Source organism: Lytechinus variegatus, chromosome 3 (genome assembly GCF_018143015.1).
Source record: "Lytechinus variegatus isolate NC3 chromosome 3, Lvar_3.0, whole genome shotgun sequence".
NCBI classification, from domain to species: Eukaryota; Metazoa; Echinodermata; class Echinoidea; order Temnopleuroida; family Toxopneustidae; genus Lytechinus; species Lytechinus variegatus.
The window spans coordinates 35,852,293-35,870,593 of NC_054742.1; the positions used below are offsets into that span (position 1 = coordinate 35,852,293).

General features: G+C 34.0%; 1 protein-coding gene across 1 annotated transcript; it reads right to left on the reverse strand.

Annotated features, from left to right (window-relative positions):
- Positions 1 to 1,000: 1,000 nt before the first annotated feature.
- On the reverse strand, positions 1,001 to 18,168 carry LOC121410887 (homeobox protein DLL homolog). Its single transcript, XM_041603245.1, has 3 exons — positions 16,366 to 18,168; positions 9,498 to 9,697; positions 1,001 to 1,705 (listed from the first exon to the last, which is right to left on the reverse strand). The coding sequence occupies exons 1-3, from the start codon at positions 16,718 to 16,720 to the stop codon at positions 1,025 to 1,027; spliced, it is 1,236 nt and encodes a 411-aa protein (XP_041459179.1). The 5' UTR covers positions 16,721 to 18,168; the 3' UTR covers positions 1,001 to 1,024.
- Positions 18,169 to 18,301: the final 133 nt, after the last annotated feature.

The following is an 18,301-nucleotide window of genomic DNA, read 5'->3' on the forward strand; positions in this document are numbered from 1 at the left end:
ATTAAACTTCTACTCGATTGAATTATCATCAATATTAACATGATTAAAGATTGATGTCTTATGAAATGTGGCTATTTTTGTACTTCTTATCACCTGAAATAAGGCAATGCCATACTAAAACTTCAAGACTGTAAAATATAAGCCCATTTTCTGCAGAACTTTGTGTCAATAACGGGAGATATGTCAGAGAATCTGAGATAATTGTAACTTTATTTCGCTATTTATTGAATATATATATATTTTTAATTTTGATGAATGTTCTGTTTAACAGATTGTAAGTTATTATGGGACTTTACTGGATATTATTTCTTGTGACAAAAATAAAATGACTAAAGTTACATATTAGCATCTACTCTGGATGAATTGCAATAAATCAATGAACGGGTAAAATAAGATATTTGAACACATTTACAACAATATTTTTAGCGTGAAATGTAATAATTATTATACACAAGTCTGTAATGAAATCTTGATCATAAACATAATGAAGCACCTTTTTATTTGTTAAGTAACGAAATAACATTAAAACATAAGCATACAGTTATACATACAGGAACATCAGAGATATTTCTCTTTGAGAACAGTTCTATAAATCATAACAATAATTAAAAAAGTACAATACTTTCAGCCATTTCTAAAATATTCAGTACACAATAAAACAATGCATGTTTATCGCTATAATATAATAACGATATTTTGTTTTTATTCAAATTATGTTCACACATCCGTTATCAGCAATATTTTGCAACATTAAAACCAGGTTTTCAATCATGACATGTGCGTGCATATCGTTTCAAACACAAATTAATTTGTTGTCTGTCACGATGTGAGATAGCCTCTGTACAATACTTAGGTGATCGTGCGTCTCTTAGTATATCCAAATGTCCATTCTCAGTGTCAATACCGCATAAATTGCACAGCTTTAGATTTAAACTCGATTCCAAATGCTTATCATAACTGTGAAAAAGAATGTCTGAAACCACATATTTCCCTGATGGTTGTATATTATGTAGAGAAAATGGCGTTATATATGCGGCGCCATAGGGGCCACGCCCTGGTATTGCGAACGTGGATCCACGTCTTGACCATACCAGCTAGGGTATTGGGGGTGGGGATGGTGGTGGTGGTGGTGATGATGATGTGAATAAGGGTGGGGTGTAGACGAATGTTGCGATGCATGTGACGGATAATAATTATCTCTCGAATGGACAGACATGTCCATTCCCTGATGACCACTATTTCCGACGCTAATGGCATTTCCCGCGATGCTACCTCCGCTGCTGCGACCCGAGTCTGCGGCCTCCCACCGGACCGCTGAAGGCATGCTCGCCGACACACCGGGGGGACTGAGTGGATGATTCATGGTCATGTGATGCTGTTGATTGAGATGGTGCGTAGCATGCTGTGCCGCTTGGGCGAGCGGCGGGGAGGCTTTATGCATGTCAACATGCCCCATGGGTGTGGACGGTTGATGCTGGTGTGGTGGCGCATCTTGAGTCTGTTGAGGTGGCTGAGGTGGTAATTGTTGTTGTCTAGTATGTGGGGTTGTAGGTGGTGTCTGTATATCGTGTTGTGGCTGGCTTTGAGGAACCTGTTGGCTCATCTCGGGGTGCGACGTATTATTGTTATTGTTGTTGTTGGATTGGTTTTGCTGTTTCAATATCTTTTTATATTTCGAGCGTCGATTTTGAAACCATATCTTCACCTGAAATAAAAAAAAGAAAGAAAATGTATTAACGGAAAATATATTGAATTATGAAATCGAAAATACCATATTGGCCTTATTATGTGGAAAGTGACTGCCTAAAATAAGAACGAGAATTGAATCGAGTCATACAGGTAAAAAAAGAAAGAAAGATGATAAAGATTATTAATAAACTTCATTTACAATTATTTCAAAATGATTCCGGAAAATTGTTAAGAAAGTTTAGCCTGTCACCCTATCGTTGATAATATGATTAGGCACTCATTTGAAATACCCTAACAAAATTAATTATAGTATTTTATGAACATTACGAGATAATATAGTTTTTAAGAATTTTTTTCACTGGTACAAATTTTCATTAATTGAAATCTACTGTGAAACAAATATAATTGTTTAATGATACAAACTGTGCATCTCATCCAAACGGTAAAAATCTAGGTAGTTGTAAGTCATTTCTTAACGATTTGTATACAGGTCTACTAATTAAAATATAGTTAAGTTAATACAAACTATACCGAACTTCCCAAAACACCCTTTATCGGAAATTCGAACAAACTTTAAAATTAACATCGGAATTGATATTCAAAACTCGTGATGAGTCGAAATTAATTTTCCAATTAAAAGTAGTGACCTATTGCTAAACAAATATATCAAAAATACAGTGGTATGTAAACAAGAATATTATCTTGAATAAAATTGATTAACATTCCCATATAACATCATAGTAACTCAATATGTCAGCATATCACTTCATTGATAGAAAACACTAAAAAAAAATGTTGTTAAACGATGTCATAATGTTCATGCCGTTAAAAAAGGTTATATGGACTATGCTGTAAAACCATTCGTAGTATAAAAATACAATTTTAGGCATTAGTTAGACCAAACAACTGCTGAAGATTAATTTGCATGACCCATAACCAATATCTAAAGAAAATTATATATAAAATAACGTGTGTATACATATATATATATATATAATGCATGACATGATTTTTTTTTAATACATTTAATCAGAAAACAAATAACAGCAAAATGACCACTACATGACATATGACATAATTTATTTTGTGAACTGAAACAATGCACGTATACGGTATTACATGTATAGGAAATTTACACAATGGCCATGTGACTATTTGCAACATTTCTGATGGTGTGAAAAAAGTTGTATCCGTGGTAACCATTGAACTAATTTTCGCCATCGGTCGCATGCTTGATTGATAGGCCTACATATACTCTGCAGTTGTTAATTTTTAGATTCAATTGAATTTGATTAAATACCTCCCCTCCAAAAAATTAATATTGCCAAATAGGTCCTTTATGTATATATTATGAAAGTGCTGGATTACGGAAGCTCAAGCCGAACTGAGCATGAATATCCTTATACTACCAGAGTATGTGTTTATTTTGAACAGTTTTAGATTATTAACGATGAGTCTGCATGCCGGGAAAGATAGATCCACTCACCGTTTTACTAAAATTTGTACCAACATCAGATATTTCAGATTTAAAACAAAATCTACTCACAAACAATCAAAGGTAAAGATAACACCAACCTTCGACGATTATTGTATCGTGTTACAGAATTCAGATTTTGTGAAAACGGTCCCTGTTACTTTCAATCTTCATTAGCAAGGGTGGAGCAAACAAGAAGGATTAAGTTGGAAGAATTTGGGTGAAATGAGCAAATCTGCAGGAAACGATGAATAAGCTTTACAGATCTCAAAAGGCAACCATTTTCCAGAGAAATCCGACGTCTAATACTTTCTTTGATGTTAAACAGAGGAAACAAATAGAATGAGCCTCCTGAATCCCTATCAAACATTTTCGGTTAAGATATCTGGTTTTATGTCTCTTTGTGAACGCTTAACTGCAGTTTAAAGATACACGTAACCAACCATTAACCAAACTAAAAAAATGTCCAATATTAGCATTACTTTAAATCAATACTCCCAAAACATTATGGGAACTCAATGGGAATTATAAACTTGTTATTTTTGTCACGCTTTCGTCGAATCAAAGTAATATGAGTAGAATAATAAACATGATAAATAGGTGCACAAAGTACGTGTAGTCCATAAGTTGGCGCTCTCTCATGCATGATTTGCATCGTGATTTTTTTTAACCTACGTATTTCTAGCAGCATATTATGAAGTCGTTTAAGATAAATAAAGATAAATGATATTCTGTTTAAATATCTTAAATTTATATCTTGACTTAAACGATATTATGAAATAATACCTTTAATATACTGAACCCTGATGTCAAAGACCTCAGAAAGAAAAGAGCATGACGTATACTTTAAACACAACATCATGCAAGCACCCGTGCATGATTAATACGAAAATTAGCCTCATCACAAAACAAAAGAATGCTTCCTATCATTAACACTTGAATAGATCTATTGTCATTTGAACATTTCAAAAGAAGTTTGACTTTCTTGGGTTTTCTCTAGAAGTTAATTATAAGACTGCAACGATTAGGAACGAAGTCCGGTAAATGTACCCCAACTTTGGTCTGCAACCTTCTGATGAATCCCATAGTTGTAGGCCACATTATAACCTCATTACATGAACAAATCATCCGAGACTTTGATGGGCTTGATCAAAGCCTGATATGATCAAATCAATATTGTATTTGTGTAGGATCGTTGGTAAGTATGTAATGGCAGTAAGACAGAGACTAGAATGTTATTTATAAGAAGGTCCAAATTAAGTACAAACTCATTCTATTCTGCGATTAGTTATCTGGCTGAAGTAGACGCACATGCAACATGATGTTTTCTTACTACGGGAATATATTGTTCAAGGGAATATTTTTGGAACGCTTCTTTACAAGATTTGAATAATGGTAAGACTTTTAACAAAGTGTTAACAATTTATCAAATACACCAGTTTTTTTTATTAATAATACGCATGAAGAGTGCATATATAAAGCGTAACTCCATTCTTCGTAATGGTCGGAGAGGATATAAGACAGCAATGGTTGATCGAGCACAATGTTTTGAAATCTTGTTTTTCTTGCCCATTATGAAAACAATGATAATAGTTTCGCCGAATGAGTACACCTTAGTGGTAATGCGCTATTCAAATGAACTTAATGTTGCATAGCAACTATCAAACTATAGTTATTTCAATCTTCTCTAAAAAGCCAAAATAAATACATAGCAGTAACAAGTTAAACTTGCGTATTTAATTGTAATTTTTATTTGAAAATCTATCGATCAAAAGCGTTTCGAGTTAAAATGATATGAGGTTACATAGAATTTGACGAATCGTTGGGACAAGACAAAAAACAACAACAACAAACAAACACTAAGATGTTTGATGTGCTCCAAATATTGAATAAAATCCCTGGTGGTATCTAATCAAAGAAAATATACATACTTTGTTTTCATAGAAAAAAAATCGCCTATTTTGGTTTTGAGTATTGTTTTTATGTTTTGTAAATATTTTTGTTAGGTGCTGATTATCAGGAATATTTATAGTATGATAAAGCAAACCATTATTCTTGTAGTAAAGGGAAAGGAGCCTAAGGAGTTTAAATTGTGATGATTTAATCTTAACTGCTCTGTAATACATGTTAATTGCTTTATTAACAGAACTTTAACAATGGGTATAATATGGGAGTCAGTACCCTCTATCACCCTGCATACATTCGTAATTCCGAAGCTTCGTTATTCCGAAGGTTCGGATATTCCGAAGGTTGGTTATTCCGAAGGTTCGTAAGTCTGAAAACAAAGTGAGGTTCGTAATTCCGAAGGTTCGTTCATCCGAAATCGAAATGAGGTTCGTAATTCCGAAGGTTCGTTAGTCCGAAAACGTAATGATTAGCGAACCTTATTTTGTTTTCGGACAAACGAACCTTATTTCGTTTTGGACTAACGAACCTTCGGAACAACGAACCTTATTTCATTTTCGGAATATCGAACCTTCTGAATAACGCCACGAATGTTCGGATTAACGAACCCTTTTACGTTTTCGGATTAACGAACATCGAGGTACGGGCAATTTACGTGTTTCGGAATTACGAACCTTCGGAAATACGAAGTGTAACCCCTTTTTCATTCACAATCTCTTACAATCATTATCTATGACTGATACATTGCATTATACTATTCTAATTCTTGTTCTATCAATTACCTTAGCCTGGGGCGTGTTTGCTTTCAGAGTTGGAAGCGCAAACAGAAGTCAAGATGTCGACAAATAAAGGACTAACTTCTTGATGATAACGATTCGGAATATGCAACTTTTTAATTGGAGGCTAATTTCTTTCGACGATTAAGTAATGACAAAATATCACCATGGCAATTATTTTCAAAACTGTAACCAAGCTATCAATTGATAATCCAAATTTGTAAAGAAACTTGTATGTGTGGCAAATTCTAATTCTGGATTGCTGGAATGCATTAAGAAATAAAAGGAACGTCGGTTTGTGGATTATTCCCAACTCTTATAGGGGAGGGGGCATAAGGCCATTTATCATTCTATATTGGTGTAACTCATCTATCAAGTGCACCTTGCTATAAATGGGTGCATATTTTTCTACCGTCACCAAAGAAACCTTGATTCGTCGCAGCGTGAGGCTGGTGTCATCACTTTACAGAGGTCATCAGTTTGTTACCCCGTTCGTTGTCGAAAAAATGAGTAAATTAGCAGCACAAGAATATATTCCCTCAGGGCCCAACAACTCATAAGCCCGCGTTAAATACGATTAATTGGTCGGCAAGTGATTGTCAAATTGTAATGAGGATTGGTTTTATTAGCTTCCTTGTATTTATACACGGATGGATGAGGTTTGGATGCGGGTCATGAGGAACAACTATGGGACAATTTGGTGCAAGGTCAGGCTGCATTGTTGCCCACATAATAACCCAAAACCAATGTTGTTCCAAAGAGCGATTGCCAAAAGCAAGCTCTGCGCAAACAGGTCTATGGTTGTTTCTCTTGAAGGTAAAGAAACCATCGTTGAAGCAAAATGACTGCATTTGTCAATGCTGTAGCCACGAGGCATTGGTTTACCAGCGTCAAATTGGGAAAGTCTTGCGTGGCAATCCAAATCGAATACAAGTTCCATGTTTTAGTTTTGGGCAAGCTACAATATGAAGTGATAAGCCTTTTCCGTTGTAAAAACTAACTGGTAATAATGTATCAGCCTCTTTTCAGTTTGCAAATTGCCTGTAGTAATTCCCATCACAAAGGAGAAGGTCTAACAATTTGATAAGAATTTCATTTGCTGTTTTCAACACACAAAAACTGATTTCTTTTATATTCGTGTTGCCATTTGGAAGAAACCATTCACTTAACCAAATAAGAATACAGGTGAGAATAAAATAGAAAAGGATAAAAAAGTAAATGTTTTTAAAGTTTTTTCCGTGCCTATTCATATCTATTGCAGTTTCGACTCAGACACCTTTGCTATTCATGGCAATCTTTGGGTTCGCTAGGCTCCTTTCTTCGGCAACGGAGGATAATCGCTGCAGACTCTTCGAGCAAATCCTCGTTTAATTAATCCATCTGCAAATATATCAGATTTACAGGAATGAATAAAAGGTACAATTCATTCCCTTTGAAAACAAGATCAGTAATAACATGGTTTCCTCCCTCAAAATAAGAGGGGAATCATAATGGCGTCAAAATCTTGTAAGGTGTCGAAATAATGAAAAGGCAAATAAGGGCTAAGGACGTATTTTTTAGGGGTTGTTAGTATATTTACCCATCTAATTAGTTAAACATTGATAATGATCCTTTCTCCATTTTAGAAACTCACACAAGTCATGGATCAACTTCTAGAAATCGTTCAATGTGCGGCTTGACACAAAAATACTATCCTTTTGTAGAATCTTTTGAAAATTAAATCGTTAACTATGAAGTAATAATTTTTAATGGGCCTTTTAGAAATTCGGCGCAATTTAGGTGGCGTCTTGAAATTCATGTGTGAACTATGTTAATTCCATCAAAGGAGAAAACAAAATCGGTCGATAAGCTGCCTCGCTTAAGCAGGTGAGTCAGTATAAAACGTTAAGGTTGGCGAACATCACAGACCACTACCACGCTTAAGTTCCTTTCAAGCAGAACTGATATAAACTCCCTCTTAATAAACTTGCTATTCTCCTTGCTTGAAATAGCCATCAAGGATCAAGGGTATTGTAATTAACACCGAACTGGTGATATGGACTTAGTAAACTGGTATTATCTTCACCGGGACATCATGTCTCCTGCCATCCCAAACAACCTCCCCACCCACATGCATTCAATGTCAAATCGATGAATTTCTCCCTTCTTTTTTTTATTGTTATGTAGTATATACTCCACCATTATCATAGCAGGCTTGTATATAGGTATTGTCCGTGCAACTTGAATCTAAAACTTCCGCTCTAAAGACACATAAGGAAATCAATTACAAATGAGACCAGATCTTAATCTCGAAGGGTCAAAGTCAAACGAGGAGACTTTTAGATGTCGACACGAGTCAAGAGCAATAACTTAACGTGTCATTCATTGAAAAGGAAGCAAGTTTTACGTTGGCTGATTAACTATTCATTTGGTATCTAACAAGCTAAATAATGCGTTAAGATGATCCTTTTTTCACGGTGTAAGGTTTCGCCAATTTTTGTGTTTTCATTTACCCAATCAAGCCAGGTCGTTATATCCACTTGTTTGGATGCTTTATGGTCACACGCAAAGATAACTGAGAATATTTTATCGGATATTTCATGTATGGACATCCACTATTTAGCTATAGATATAACAGGTGAACGGTATAAATATATAAGGGAAACTGTGTGGGAATTATTTTACGGCATTGTATGTATATGGTAATACATATAGACGCATCAGGTGTTTTTCAAAATGTATCACAATGTATTGAAGGCTAGATTCTTAATTATACATGGACACGTTGTATGACCTGTGTAACCCACCGTATGGCAAGCCGTTTTATCATTTTAATCCCATTTCTTGATATCAAGAAATGAATTCTTGATATAAAAAATTCATTTCTTGATATCAAAAATAGGATTAAATGATAAAACGGCTTGCCATACCACCGTTATTTGTGCGCTTTATCTATAAACAACGTATATGATAATTATGAAAAGCTGTAAATCTGTTAGTACGAGAATATATTTTTAGGTAGAGAGCGCAATGCATAAATGGTCTCATTCTAGTTTTCAATTTCTTGAAACGATTTAAAAATGATTATAAAAAATGAAGTTTATAATTTGCAATATCAACATTTTCCATATCCATTTAATTTAAATATTAATAAAGTTGTATTATGATCATTATACTTGCTTTCCCTGAGTGATATGATTCCGATCTGTAGAATTTTCTTGAGATGAATCGATTTCTGGAATAGTTTTATCTTTCACGTTTTATTTCCTGAAGAATCTATGGTCAGAACTATCCGTTGCCATAATTATGTATTGGAATGGAATTCTATTTATATTTGATAGCTTAAAAACATTGTGTGCTTTGCATCAGCTTGCTATAGCCGTGTTAGCGGTATATCATCGTGGCTATATGTCGTTTAATGAATGGATAATTACCATTCAGTTCGATTTAGTTCAATTCAATATTGAATTTGGTAACAAAAAATTGCGATGAAGTGGTGCATAGGAGCAGCAGAAACATCTCTCCTCATACCATAGCAGATATACAGTGGGGTTAAAACTCAGGTGGTAATACAACATGATTTACTTCAGAAGGATTAGTTGATTAAAACTTTATTACACACTTGCTATAAATAATTAAGATAAAACATAAACATAATGTTTTTTAAAACTTACTTGAGTTTGAGTGAGACCAAGCGATGCAGCTAGCTCGGCTCGCTCCGGTAAGGCTAAGTATTGAGTCTGGTGGAACCTTTGATTGAGCTGTTGCAGTTGTAAGCTGGTATAGATCGTTCGAGGTTTTCTTAGTTTCTTTCCCCTTAAACTCAGTTTGGTCTCAATCGACGTTTCACTCTCATTCTTATGATCTAATAAACCTGGAATAAAATAAAAAGTACGAAAAAACCTTGATGTTGACAACTTCATGTTTACAAAAATCCATTTCTAGTCGTCAAATATGGATCTATGATTTTATAGGGAGCGCAAAAAGTGTGCCAATTTCTCTGAATATTCTACAAGATAAAAGAAGCAGAAAGAAATCATGATAAGAGATAATCTATTCTAAAATGTGGGCATATCTGAGAAGAAAGGCATGGGGGAGGGGATCATGTTCCTTGTGTCCCGTAGACAAGCCCCCCTGCCAAAAATTGTTTTGGGTACCGTATGTGTAGGTGCATGTGTTACCGGTATGACCAACAATATCCCTGTTACTATTTTCCACCTTTTGATTTAATCTCAATAAATCTGACTCACAACGGTATGATGTGCACTCAAAAATCAATATCTAGTTATGTAATGAATGTAAATTTCATACTTTATGTTCATTTTCTTCAAAATTAGCAATTTACTGTATAGTACTTCTTGAATACTATTATGAATAAAAAAAGAAAGAAGAAAAAAAATCACTGGTTCGATATATGATTTTTGTTTCAATGTGACGGCAAACATTTTATCTTGAAATATATTCGACCATCATGACCATTGGTATATATTAAAAAGAAATGAACGAAACAATTATGAAAATCATATCATACTATTTACCACAGACAAATCTTCTGTATTTGATTGGATATCTAAGAACTAATGTCCATATTATAATTCGCATACCATGACCAAAAACAACATAATTACCAACAACATCAACACCAGAAAATCATCGGTAAAGTTAGAAATCAAATTCACAGTAAAACTCGGCGACACATTCAAGGCAAGCATTCTCCTATTTCGATTCAAATCATTAAAAAGCATACAAAAACCCGTTAGCATCACTATTTTCTAAAGTCGAACAATATCTCAAAGATCCTGATCGATAAGATATTGGTTTGTTTTGTGAAAAATGACCGTGTTAGAAATATTGAATCAAGAACAACGGCGTAGCATCATTATAATTATGGCAGCAGAACGTTGCGGCAAACGAGACGAAATTGCTGACATAAAAGCAAAAAATAAAAAATAAAATAAAAGATACGGGAAATTAGAGATTGAAAATGATTGTCTTAGAGAGAGGGGGAGTGAGAGAGATCTTCGCTCGGGAAACAGACTAATTTGTATTGAAGAGGAGATAAGTGGGGAAGTAATTACTAAGCGAGTGCCATTTATTGTCTACCACAGCTCGTTTCTCGGTTCTTTTCGATCTTATCAGCTGTGTGACTTGATGCTATATAGCATGACACACAGGGTCAATAGCAATATTAAAACCATATCATATGTAATATTTTACTTTCTCACTTTTTACAGCATTTTCATGTTTGATTTGATGAACAATCGATATAGTTTCTTATCAGGGTTGTTGTAGGTGGTATGCACTTTGGATCGTCATCTGTAAAGCGTGTTAGGGTTATTGAAATACTTAACTGAGAGATACCATCGAGCTAGATTCTTAGTGAATCGAACAGAGGACAGACGATGGGTTGAGTATCCAGACAGGGTAATAATTGGAATGAAATAGCATGAAAAGGGTATCGGGTTACAAATAGAATCATAATTACTATTGAATCAATGCAATTATGCTATAGACACTGGTGCAACGACCTGGGATCTTGGCTCCTTACAAAAAAAACCCGATTGCAGGTTCGATAAGGCTGCGCGTCTCCAACATAAAACAGAGAAAACTGATCACAGGCTTTGTCTTGGCTGACGTCTGCCGGATGGAAGAGAAAGTTTCTTTTGAATAGATGACAACTGGTAAAGTTGGTCGAGGGACTCGATATCTTCATAAAGACGGAAAAGAAAGGTGGGAGACAGTAATCTCGTTAGAAGAGGATCAATGATTGTAGATGTATACCTAAGCTATTAGCAAGCCTATTTAACCCTCTATTTGCCAGATCTCTCTGTTTGTTCAATTTCAAAGACCAAGTTGCGCTCGAAGGAGATCAATGACGCTAATCTGGTTTTGTCGATACTTTTTCATGCGGTCGCCTCTTCCCTTTTTACCGATCACCACGGCATACGTAAAGTGAATTGCTAATGTAATTCAATTTATCTCTATTCCATTATATTGCTTATAGCTCTCCATTGAGATAAAATAAACACCATAGAATAGATCCATTGTACATTTAGTTTACAAGAATCTCGAAACTTCTTGTTTTTTTTTATCTGTGAATTGAATTACCCATACTCTATCATAAACATTGATTTCATTCTTTTTTAGATTTAATTGTCAAAAATAGATAAAATATAATCAAATACAACTTCAATCTCTTTCAGATATAGATATATTATAGTCGTCAATTGTGGTCATAATTTGAGTTTCTCGCCTTCTGTTGCAGACTGTATCATGAACATGATCAATGGTAGCATGATGATATTACATTTTTGTTTCCCTCTCTTTTATTTTGAATTTCTCATCTTTCCCTTTCTCATCATCATCATCATCATCATCATCATCATCATCATCATCATCATCATCATCATCATCATCTTCTTATTATTATTATTATTACTAATATTATTATCATTTAGATTATAATTATAATTTTATTGATATCAGTAATATTACTACTATCATTATTGTTGTCATCACCATCAGTGTTATTATCTTCTTCTTTCCTTCCTTCTCTTACCATTTCATCCCCGAAATTTTGTGGTTCGATTTCTAGGGATATAAGCACAAAGTTAGAATCAATATATAATATTATGTAACGCATGTTTTCTGGGAAAACGTATGTTTCAGCAACTTGACAAATTTATTAGGATCGATTCTAAAAATGATACCAACTATTTACGTCATTTCTTATAATGCAATTCATTTGTTTTGTCTGTTTAATTTTATTCTATGTGCGCATTAGTATTCTGTTAACATGGTTAATGAGGCATATTGTTCTGGAGGCAAAAATTGGAAATGCTGTGGAACTAATGATAATATTTTTCCCCTTGTCATTCATAAAAAAAATTAAGCTGTTGATTACGATGCGTACAGTACTAATTATAACCTGGGAGTTGGAAATATATCATGCGGATATTTGAGCTAATGAACACACGTCCTCGAATGGTAAACAAAGGTATTCTTACGAGTAATCAATTGATTAACGGTTACACGAGACAGTCAGATATATAGAGAGAAGGCGGGGGTGGTAGAGGGAGAGAGAGAGAGAGACGGGGGGGGGGGGGGGGGGGAGAGGGAATAGGTTTGATCAGCAAAAAACAAGTTGAGGGTGGGAGAGGGGTTCCATCGATGGAGGAATAAAACTGAGGTCGACACTGACAAAAAAAACATGTTTGAAACAAAATGTCAGTTAACGAGCTCAAAAAGTTCGAACCGAATCCTATCAAATTAACGCCATTCTTTGTACGTATGTGGATAATTATGATTCTGGTATAAATCGTGAAATTGCATATTTGCCGGGTACACTGGGCAATGAAGTCATATTCATTGAAAGGATGATGCTACCCCATGCCCCACCTATGCTTATTTGTGTTGTAGTTATTCAGTGTGATAATTTTCAGTTTAGATTTCATGATGTCGTTAAGTCAGTTTTATGGTACCAGATGTAGATCTACGATGAAATAGCGACGATTAATATTAAGAACTTTCTTAATTGCGTGTCATTATTTTAGTTTCTATACACTTAGAAAATTTCGTTACATTTCAATACAACGGTGCAACTTTACCGTTGTGAAAAGGAAAAAAATAATGATTGTTAAATTTGTAAAATTTAGAAAACATTTTAATGGTACATGTGAAATGATTATACTTCTATGAACTTGAAAAATGATATGAGTGAATGTGAATATTATATATGAACATTCATAATACATTCATGACAAACAAAGAATAGTTAAATTACATATAAAGTTGAAAAGGTGAACATGTCTCGAAAAAAAAGTATTTAATGACTAAGTATAATAAGTAAAAAAAAAAGTTTCTGTGAAAAACAATAGTGGTAGGAACTAAATTCAAAACAAAGCTTTTATTTCTTAGGTCCGTGAATACGTATGGTGTAATGAAAATGTTTTATTTTTCATGAAATAAAGTGCATTATTAGCCTAACACTGTTAAGACTGACTACATAAATAGACAATAATAAGGTAACGAATGTATTCATTAAAAACACGACCATAATGTGAACAGGGGAATAAAACTTCAGTTGAAGTTGTTATAGTCTACTACAGATTCTGTTTTTTATTCAAGTTCCCCGATTCGTCATCCATTCCTACAGTACATCTTCGAAGAAGTTAAAAGGTAAAATTTCATCAAACCCGGTTATGACAGTAAAACCATGACAAACACGACAAGGTATTCATCTCAACATCTGAATTTTTCAATTTTTACCTTTCTTGGTAATAATCTGTTATGGATGTAAAATCTTAAGGATTTCTTGTCAAAATATTATCGCACGTTACGTTTTTTGGTATCACTTAGGAAAAAATAGGACATTTACAATAAAATATTGATTCTTGAATTGTTAGTTTGCAGGCAGCCGGTTCATTTTTTCCGCTTTCAAACAATAAATATTGTATGTTTTCAAAATATTTGATGAAAAACATACTGAACTGTACAAATTGCGTAAAATTTAATGATATGAAATACAAATTTACCAACATATATCACAGGGAGAATATGTTATTGATATTTTTTCTCTGTTAATAAAACGTATGAATTTTATAGTTCATTAGTTTTTTTCCATTGTTACAAAAGAGGCAGATGTAAATGAATAAGAAAATGAGAATACAATAAATGCAATGGGAAATTATGGATAATTAAAGAAAATAAATTTTAAAAAATGTAATGAAGGAATAAAAGTAACTGATGATTCGGAGGCTTGGTGATCAACAGAGAGCAATTCTTATGATAATGAAGCAAATATAAATAAATTACCGAAAGTATGAAAATCACCATTTATATTAACGCATCTAATTATGAAACTCATAATATTTTTTTATTTACAAGTCAATTTATTTCTGCTGCCACTGAAGGAACGATTTATTGTGACCACTTTCTTTCTTAACAAAATAAACTTATCAGTGTTTTGTTGATCATCATTATGATTTCATTAAATTTCTTGGCAGAAATTTGACAAGACTTTGCATCAACTTGTTCGGACAAAGCAATGCAACAAAAAATAAACAATTAATATTTAGAATATATTCCGCAAAGTGTAAAGATCATCAGATTTCATTTTCATTTCATTTATTAAATTCAACCATTTTAGAAAACAAGATAAGTCTAGAGTAATATTCAAAGAACAATACAATACAAAGTAAAAAGATCAGGTACTCGATTTTTGCACACTTGACACTAATATTCGTGTTGTTGTATACACAATGGATATGTATTAAGGATTATTTCTTGGAATATACTTATTTTGAAGGCATATAGGTAAAAGTATTTTCAAAACTGCATCAATTGAATGATCAAAACTATTTTTTCATGACAAAATGATTAGAATATCTAATAAAGAGTAGTTGTAAGCTCAATTAATGACCGATATTGCATGATTCAACTTGTCACAACCATTACAATGGTTTTGACATTTACTTCATAAAAGGTTAAAAACAGAGAAAGAATGGTACACTCTTAAAAAGTTGGACAAAAAGGGCACAATTTTTAACCATCACTGGTAACTATTGGTTAAAATCTGTCCAAATTGGGTAATAAAAATAATAAATGGGTAAATTTGCTCAACTGGATAATATTTGCCCAGAAATATATATAAATATATATATACATGTATTACCAACATACACTATCCAAACACAATAGACAATTTTTTACCCAACATTTTAACTGTGTAATGATGTAAAATATTACTTAAGAATTTCATTTCTTAAACCCATATGCGCGTATTCTGAACCCGGGTCTAAATTAAACCCTTGTTTAAAGTTTTGGTTTAACTATGGATAGCTAATTGTTGCACAAATCTCTATTAGTACAATTTCAACTTATTAATTCACATGACACTCAAAAAATAATAAATGCTGGGAATGATAACTAAAGTATTTTTCTTCATTGTGCAAACAAATGGAAATGAAAATAACAAACATACGAAATATACAATGTAACCAGAATTTTTTAGTTTTCGGCTCCCCAAAATTTTAGCACAGAGTTAGACCGGAGTCTTAAGTTAAACCTGACTTCAGAATACGGGCCATAGGTTTTGGAATATATTTTTCTCATGTTGAGCACTAGAAGATAGTGACGTTCAAATTAAAGAGGATGGTGTTTTATTGGAATTGAATACTAATAGGAATATATTCATGTGAAAAGGGGTATTATTTAGACAGGGGAAATTAATGCTTAATGGAGAGATATTCGGTTGGATGAAGTCCTAACTTCGTAGTAAATTTACTCATGAGTATAGGGTTTAATTCAGGAAGAAAAAGGAACACATTTTGAGCAAAATAGAAATTGATGGTAGTTAACATTAGTTAAAATTACCTCTTATCTAGCTGAATGTATAGAATCGCCTGTTAATATTTTTGTAGAAGATATTTTAAAGGCTATATCGTTCGCCATAAAAATGGATATATTAATTTCACAGGATGACATTTACATAGGACGTGATCAAGACAGGTGGGGATAACTAGTGTAACATATATATCTCACCTTCTTTTGATGATAATGATGTGATTTGATCAGGATGATCGTATATTGGAGGATGTCCGGCGATAGGAGAGTTCATGAAATGATAGCCGTAATGCCTTGTCTGACCCATCGGACCCATCCCGCTCAGAGACGGATGAGTATCGGCAGCGCTAGAGTTCGTCATTGGTCTTCTTGTCGCTGCACCGTAAGGCATTGGACGGGGGTAGTGGGACGGCGCCCCCGTCCCGGTAGCGTGATGATAAGGCATTGCTGCCTGGTGCTGGATCTCTGTAAAGGCAGACCGAGATGATATATGCTGGTAGTCGCCATATCCATCTAGCATAGAATTCATCTTTCCAACGTCAAACGAATACATCAATGTAGGATAGAAAAACCGACTGGTTTTGTCAGGGAAAATACACTCACAACTTCCAAGAGTTATCAAAACAAACGTAGCATGACAAAGAAATATTAGAGTTTTATCAGCGATTTTTGAAGATCTAGAAGAAAAGTCTCCACATACTGTTCATCCTTGTTCTTCCAAACAATCCGATGTAATCAACTGTGCGAACGAACTGCTGTTGAGTCTAGTTCAAGACCAAACTTTGTGTGTGGTAGATTAATATTGACAATTCATATACAGTAACAAAAAAAAATCAAAATAGATTTGATGAAAAATAATTCAATTTCATAATAAAGGAGCGATTTAAAGTCAGTGTAACAGCGGGGCAAGAAATGAAAAAAGGCCCCGATATCGGAAAAATAATGTTAAGCTTCACACTTAATTCATCCAATCAGGTTATAATATCGAAAAAAAGTCATTCGGTTTTTTATCTACGTAAAGCAAACATTAATGGAATAAAATTATTCGCAGGTTTTCAGAGACATGAATTTTCTCGAAATGCTACACTTCGTCATGTTTCGATAGCTTTTGTCCAAAATGCTGCTGGTTACGTCATGGCGTTAGTTTACGTCCGTCGGGCGGAAAATGTGTTTTTTGTTTCTCAGACGAGAGAGGCTTCGTAGCCGTCGTTTGCAATGGTTTCAAACCAACGTGAGGCTTTGAAATACTGGTCGGCCACCCTCATCGCGTCACCCAACCCTCTCCACTATACAACCCAGTGACAAAAGATTGGTAGCAAGGGACTAAGCTGAGAATAGAAGTGGTCGAGGCCAGAGACAAAGCCGCGTGGACAACACTGACCACTGCAAGAAAATACCAGAGGCGCCAAAGATGGTCATTCGCCACCCTCGCAGTCTTTCATCACCCTTCTCCCAGACTATAGATGATATACACACGCTCTTCACAAAAATAACTTTTAACAACAACACAGTGATAAAAGCTACAGTTGAACTGACTTTCACTTTAGTTTGCCTTTTATTAAGTTAAAATAAAATCTACCACCATCATACATCAACCCTTGAGCGATAAAGCTCGTTTACTTTGTAAAGCGTTTAGCATGGATGCTTTTCAATCGTGTTATTGTGACCAGAATTTGAATTATTTGGTTGAATGACTACTATTATGTGTAAAATTAACGTTAAACGTAGATGAACAAAAGACCAAAGCCTTTGGATGTTTTCCCCAGCTTTTAGTAACTGTTTTTTTTTTATAATATAGTGAGTTTAACACAATCTTTAAACAGTTCACCTCGTTTAATCGTCCTATTATAATGAAGGGTATTGCAGTTTTTTTTTATCATTGTCATTACCATGTCATCATTATCATCCCCACGAGTTCTCAATTTTATACTTCCGATACGATAGTGATCCCAGTATCTCAATCCTTTAATGAAGCATAATATACATGTAGATAAAGGAGCCATCTTCTTTAATGATATATATATATATATATATATATATATATATGAGGAATGGGAGTGGGGAGATTGATATGTTAAACATAAAATTGTGAGAATCTGCAATAATCATCAGACTGACAATAGTTTTTAAAACT

What these genes read in the sequence shown, in the direction of transcription:
- LOC121410887 (XM_041603245.1), bottom strand. Translation starts at nt 16,720, where the DNA reads ATGTATTCGTTTGACGTTGGAAAGATGAATTCTATGCTAGATGGATAT. An exon ending in ATCATTATCATCAAAAGAAG is followed by an intron (nt 9,698 to 16,365) that starts GTGAGATATATA and finishes ATTTTATTCCAG; the next exon opens with GTTTATTAGATCATAAGAAT. An exon ending in TTGGTCTCACTCAAACTCAA is followed by an intron (nt 1,706 to 9,497) that starts GTAAGTTTTAAA and finishes TTTTTATTTCAG; the next exon opens with GTGAAGATATGGTTTCAAAA.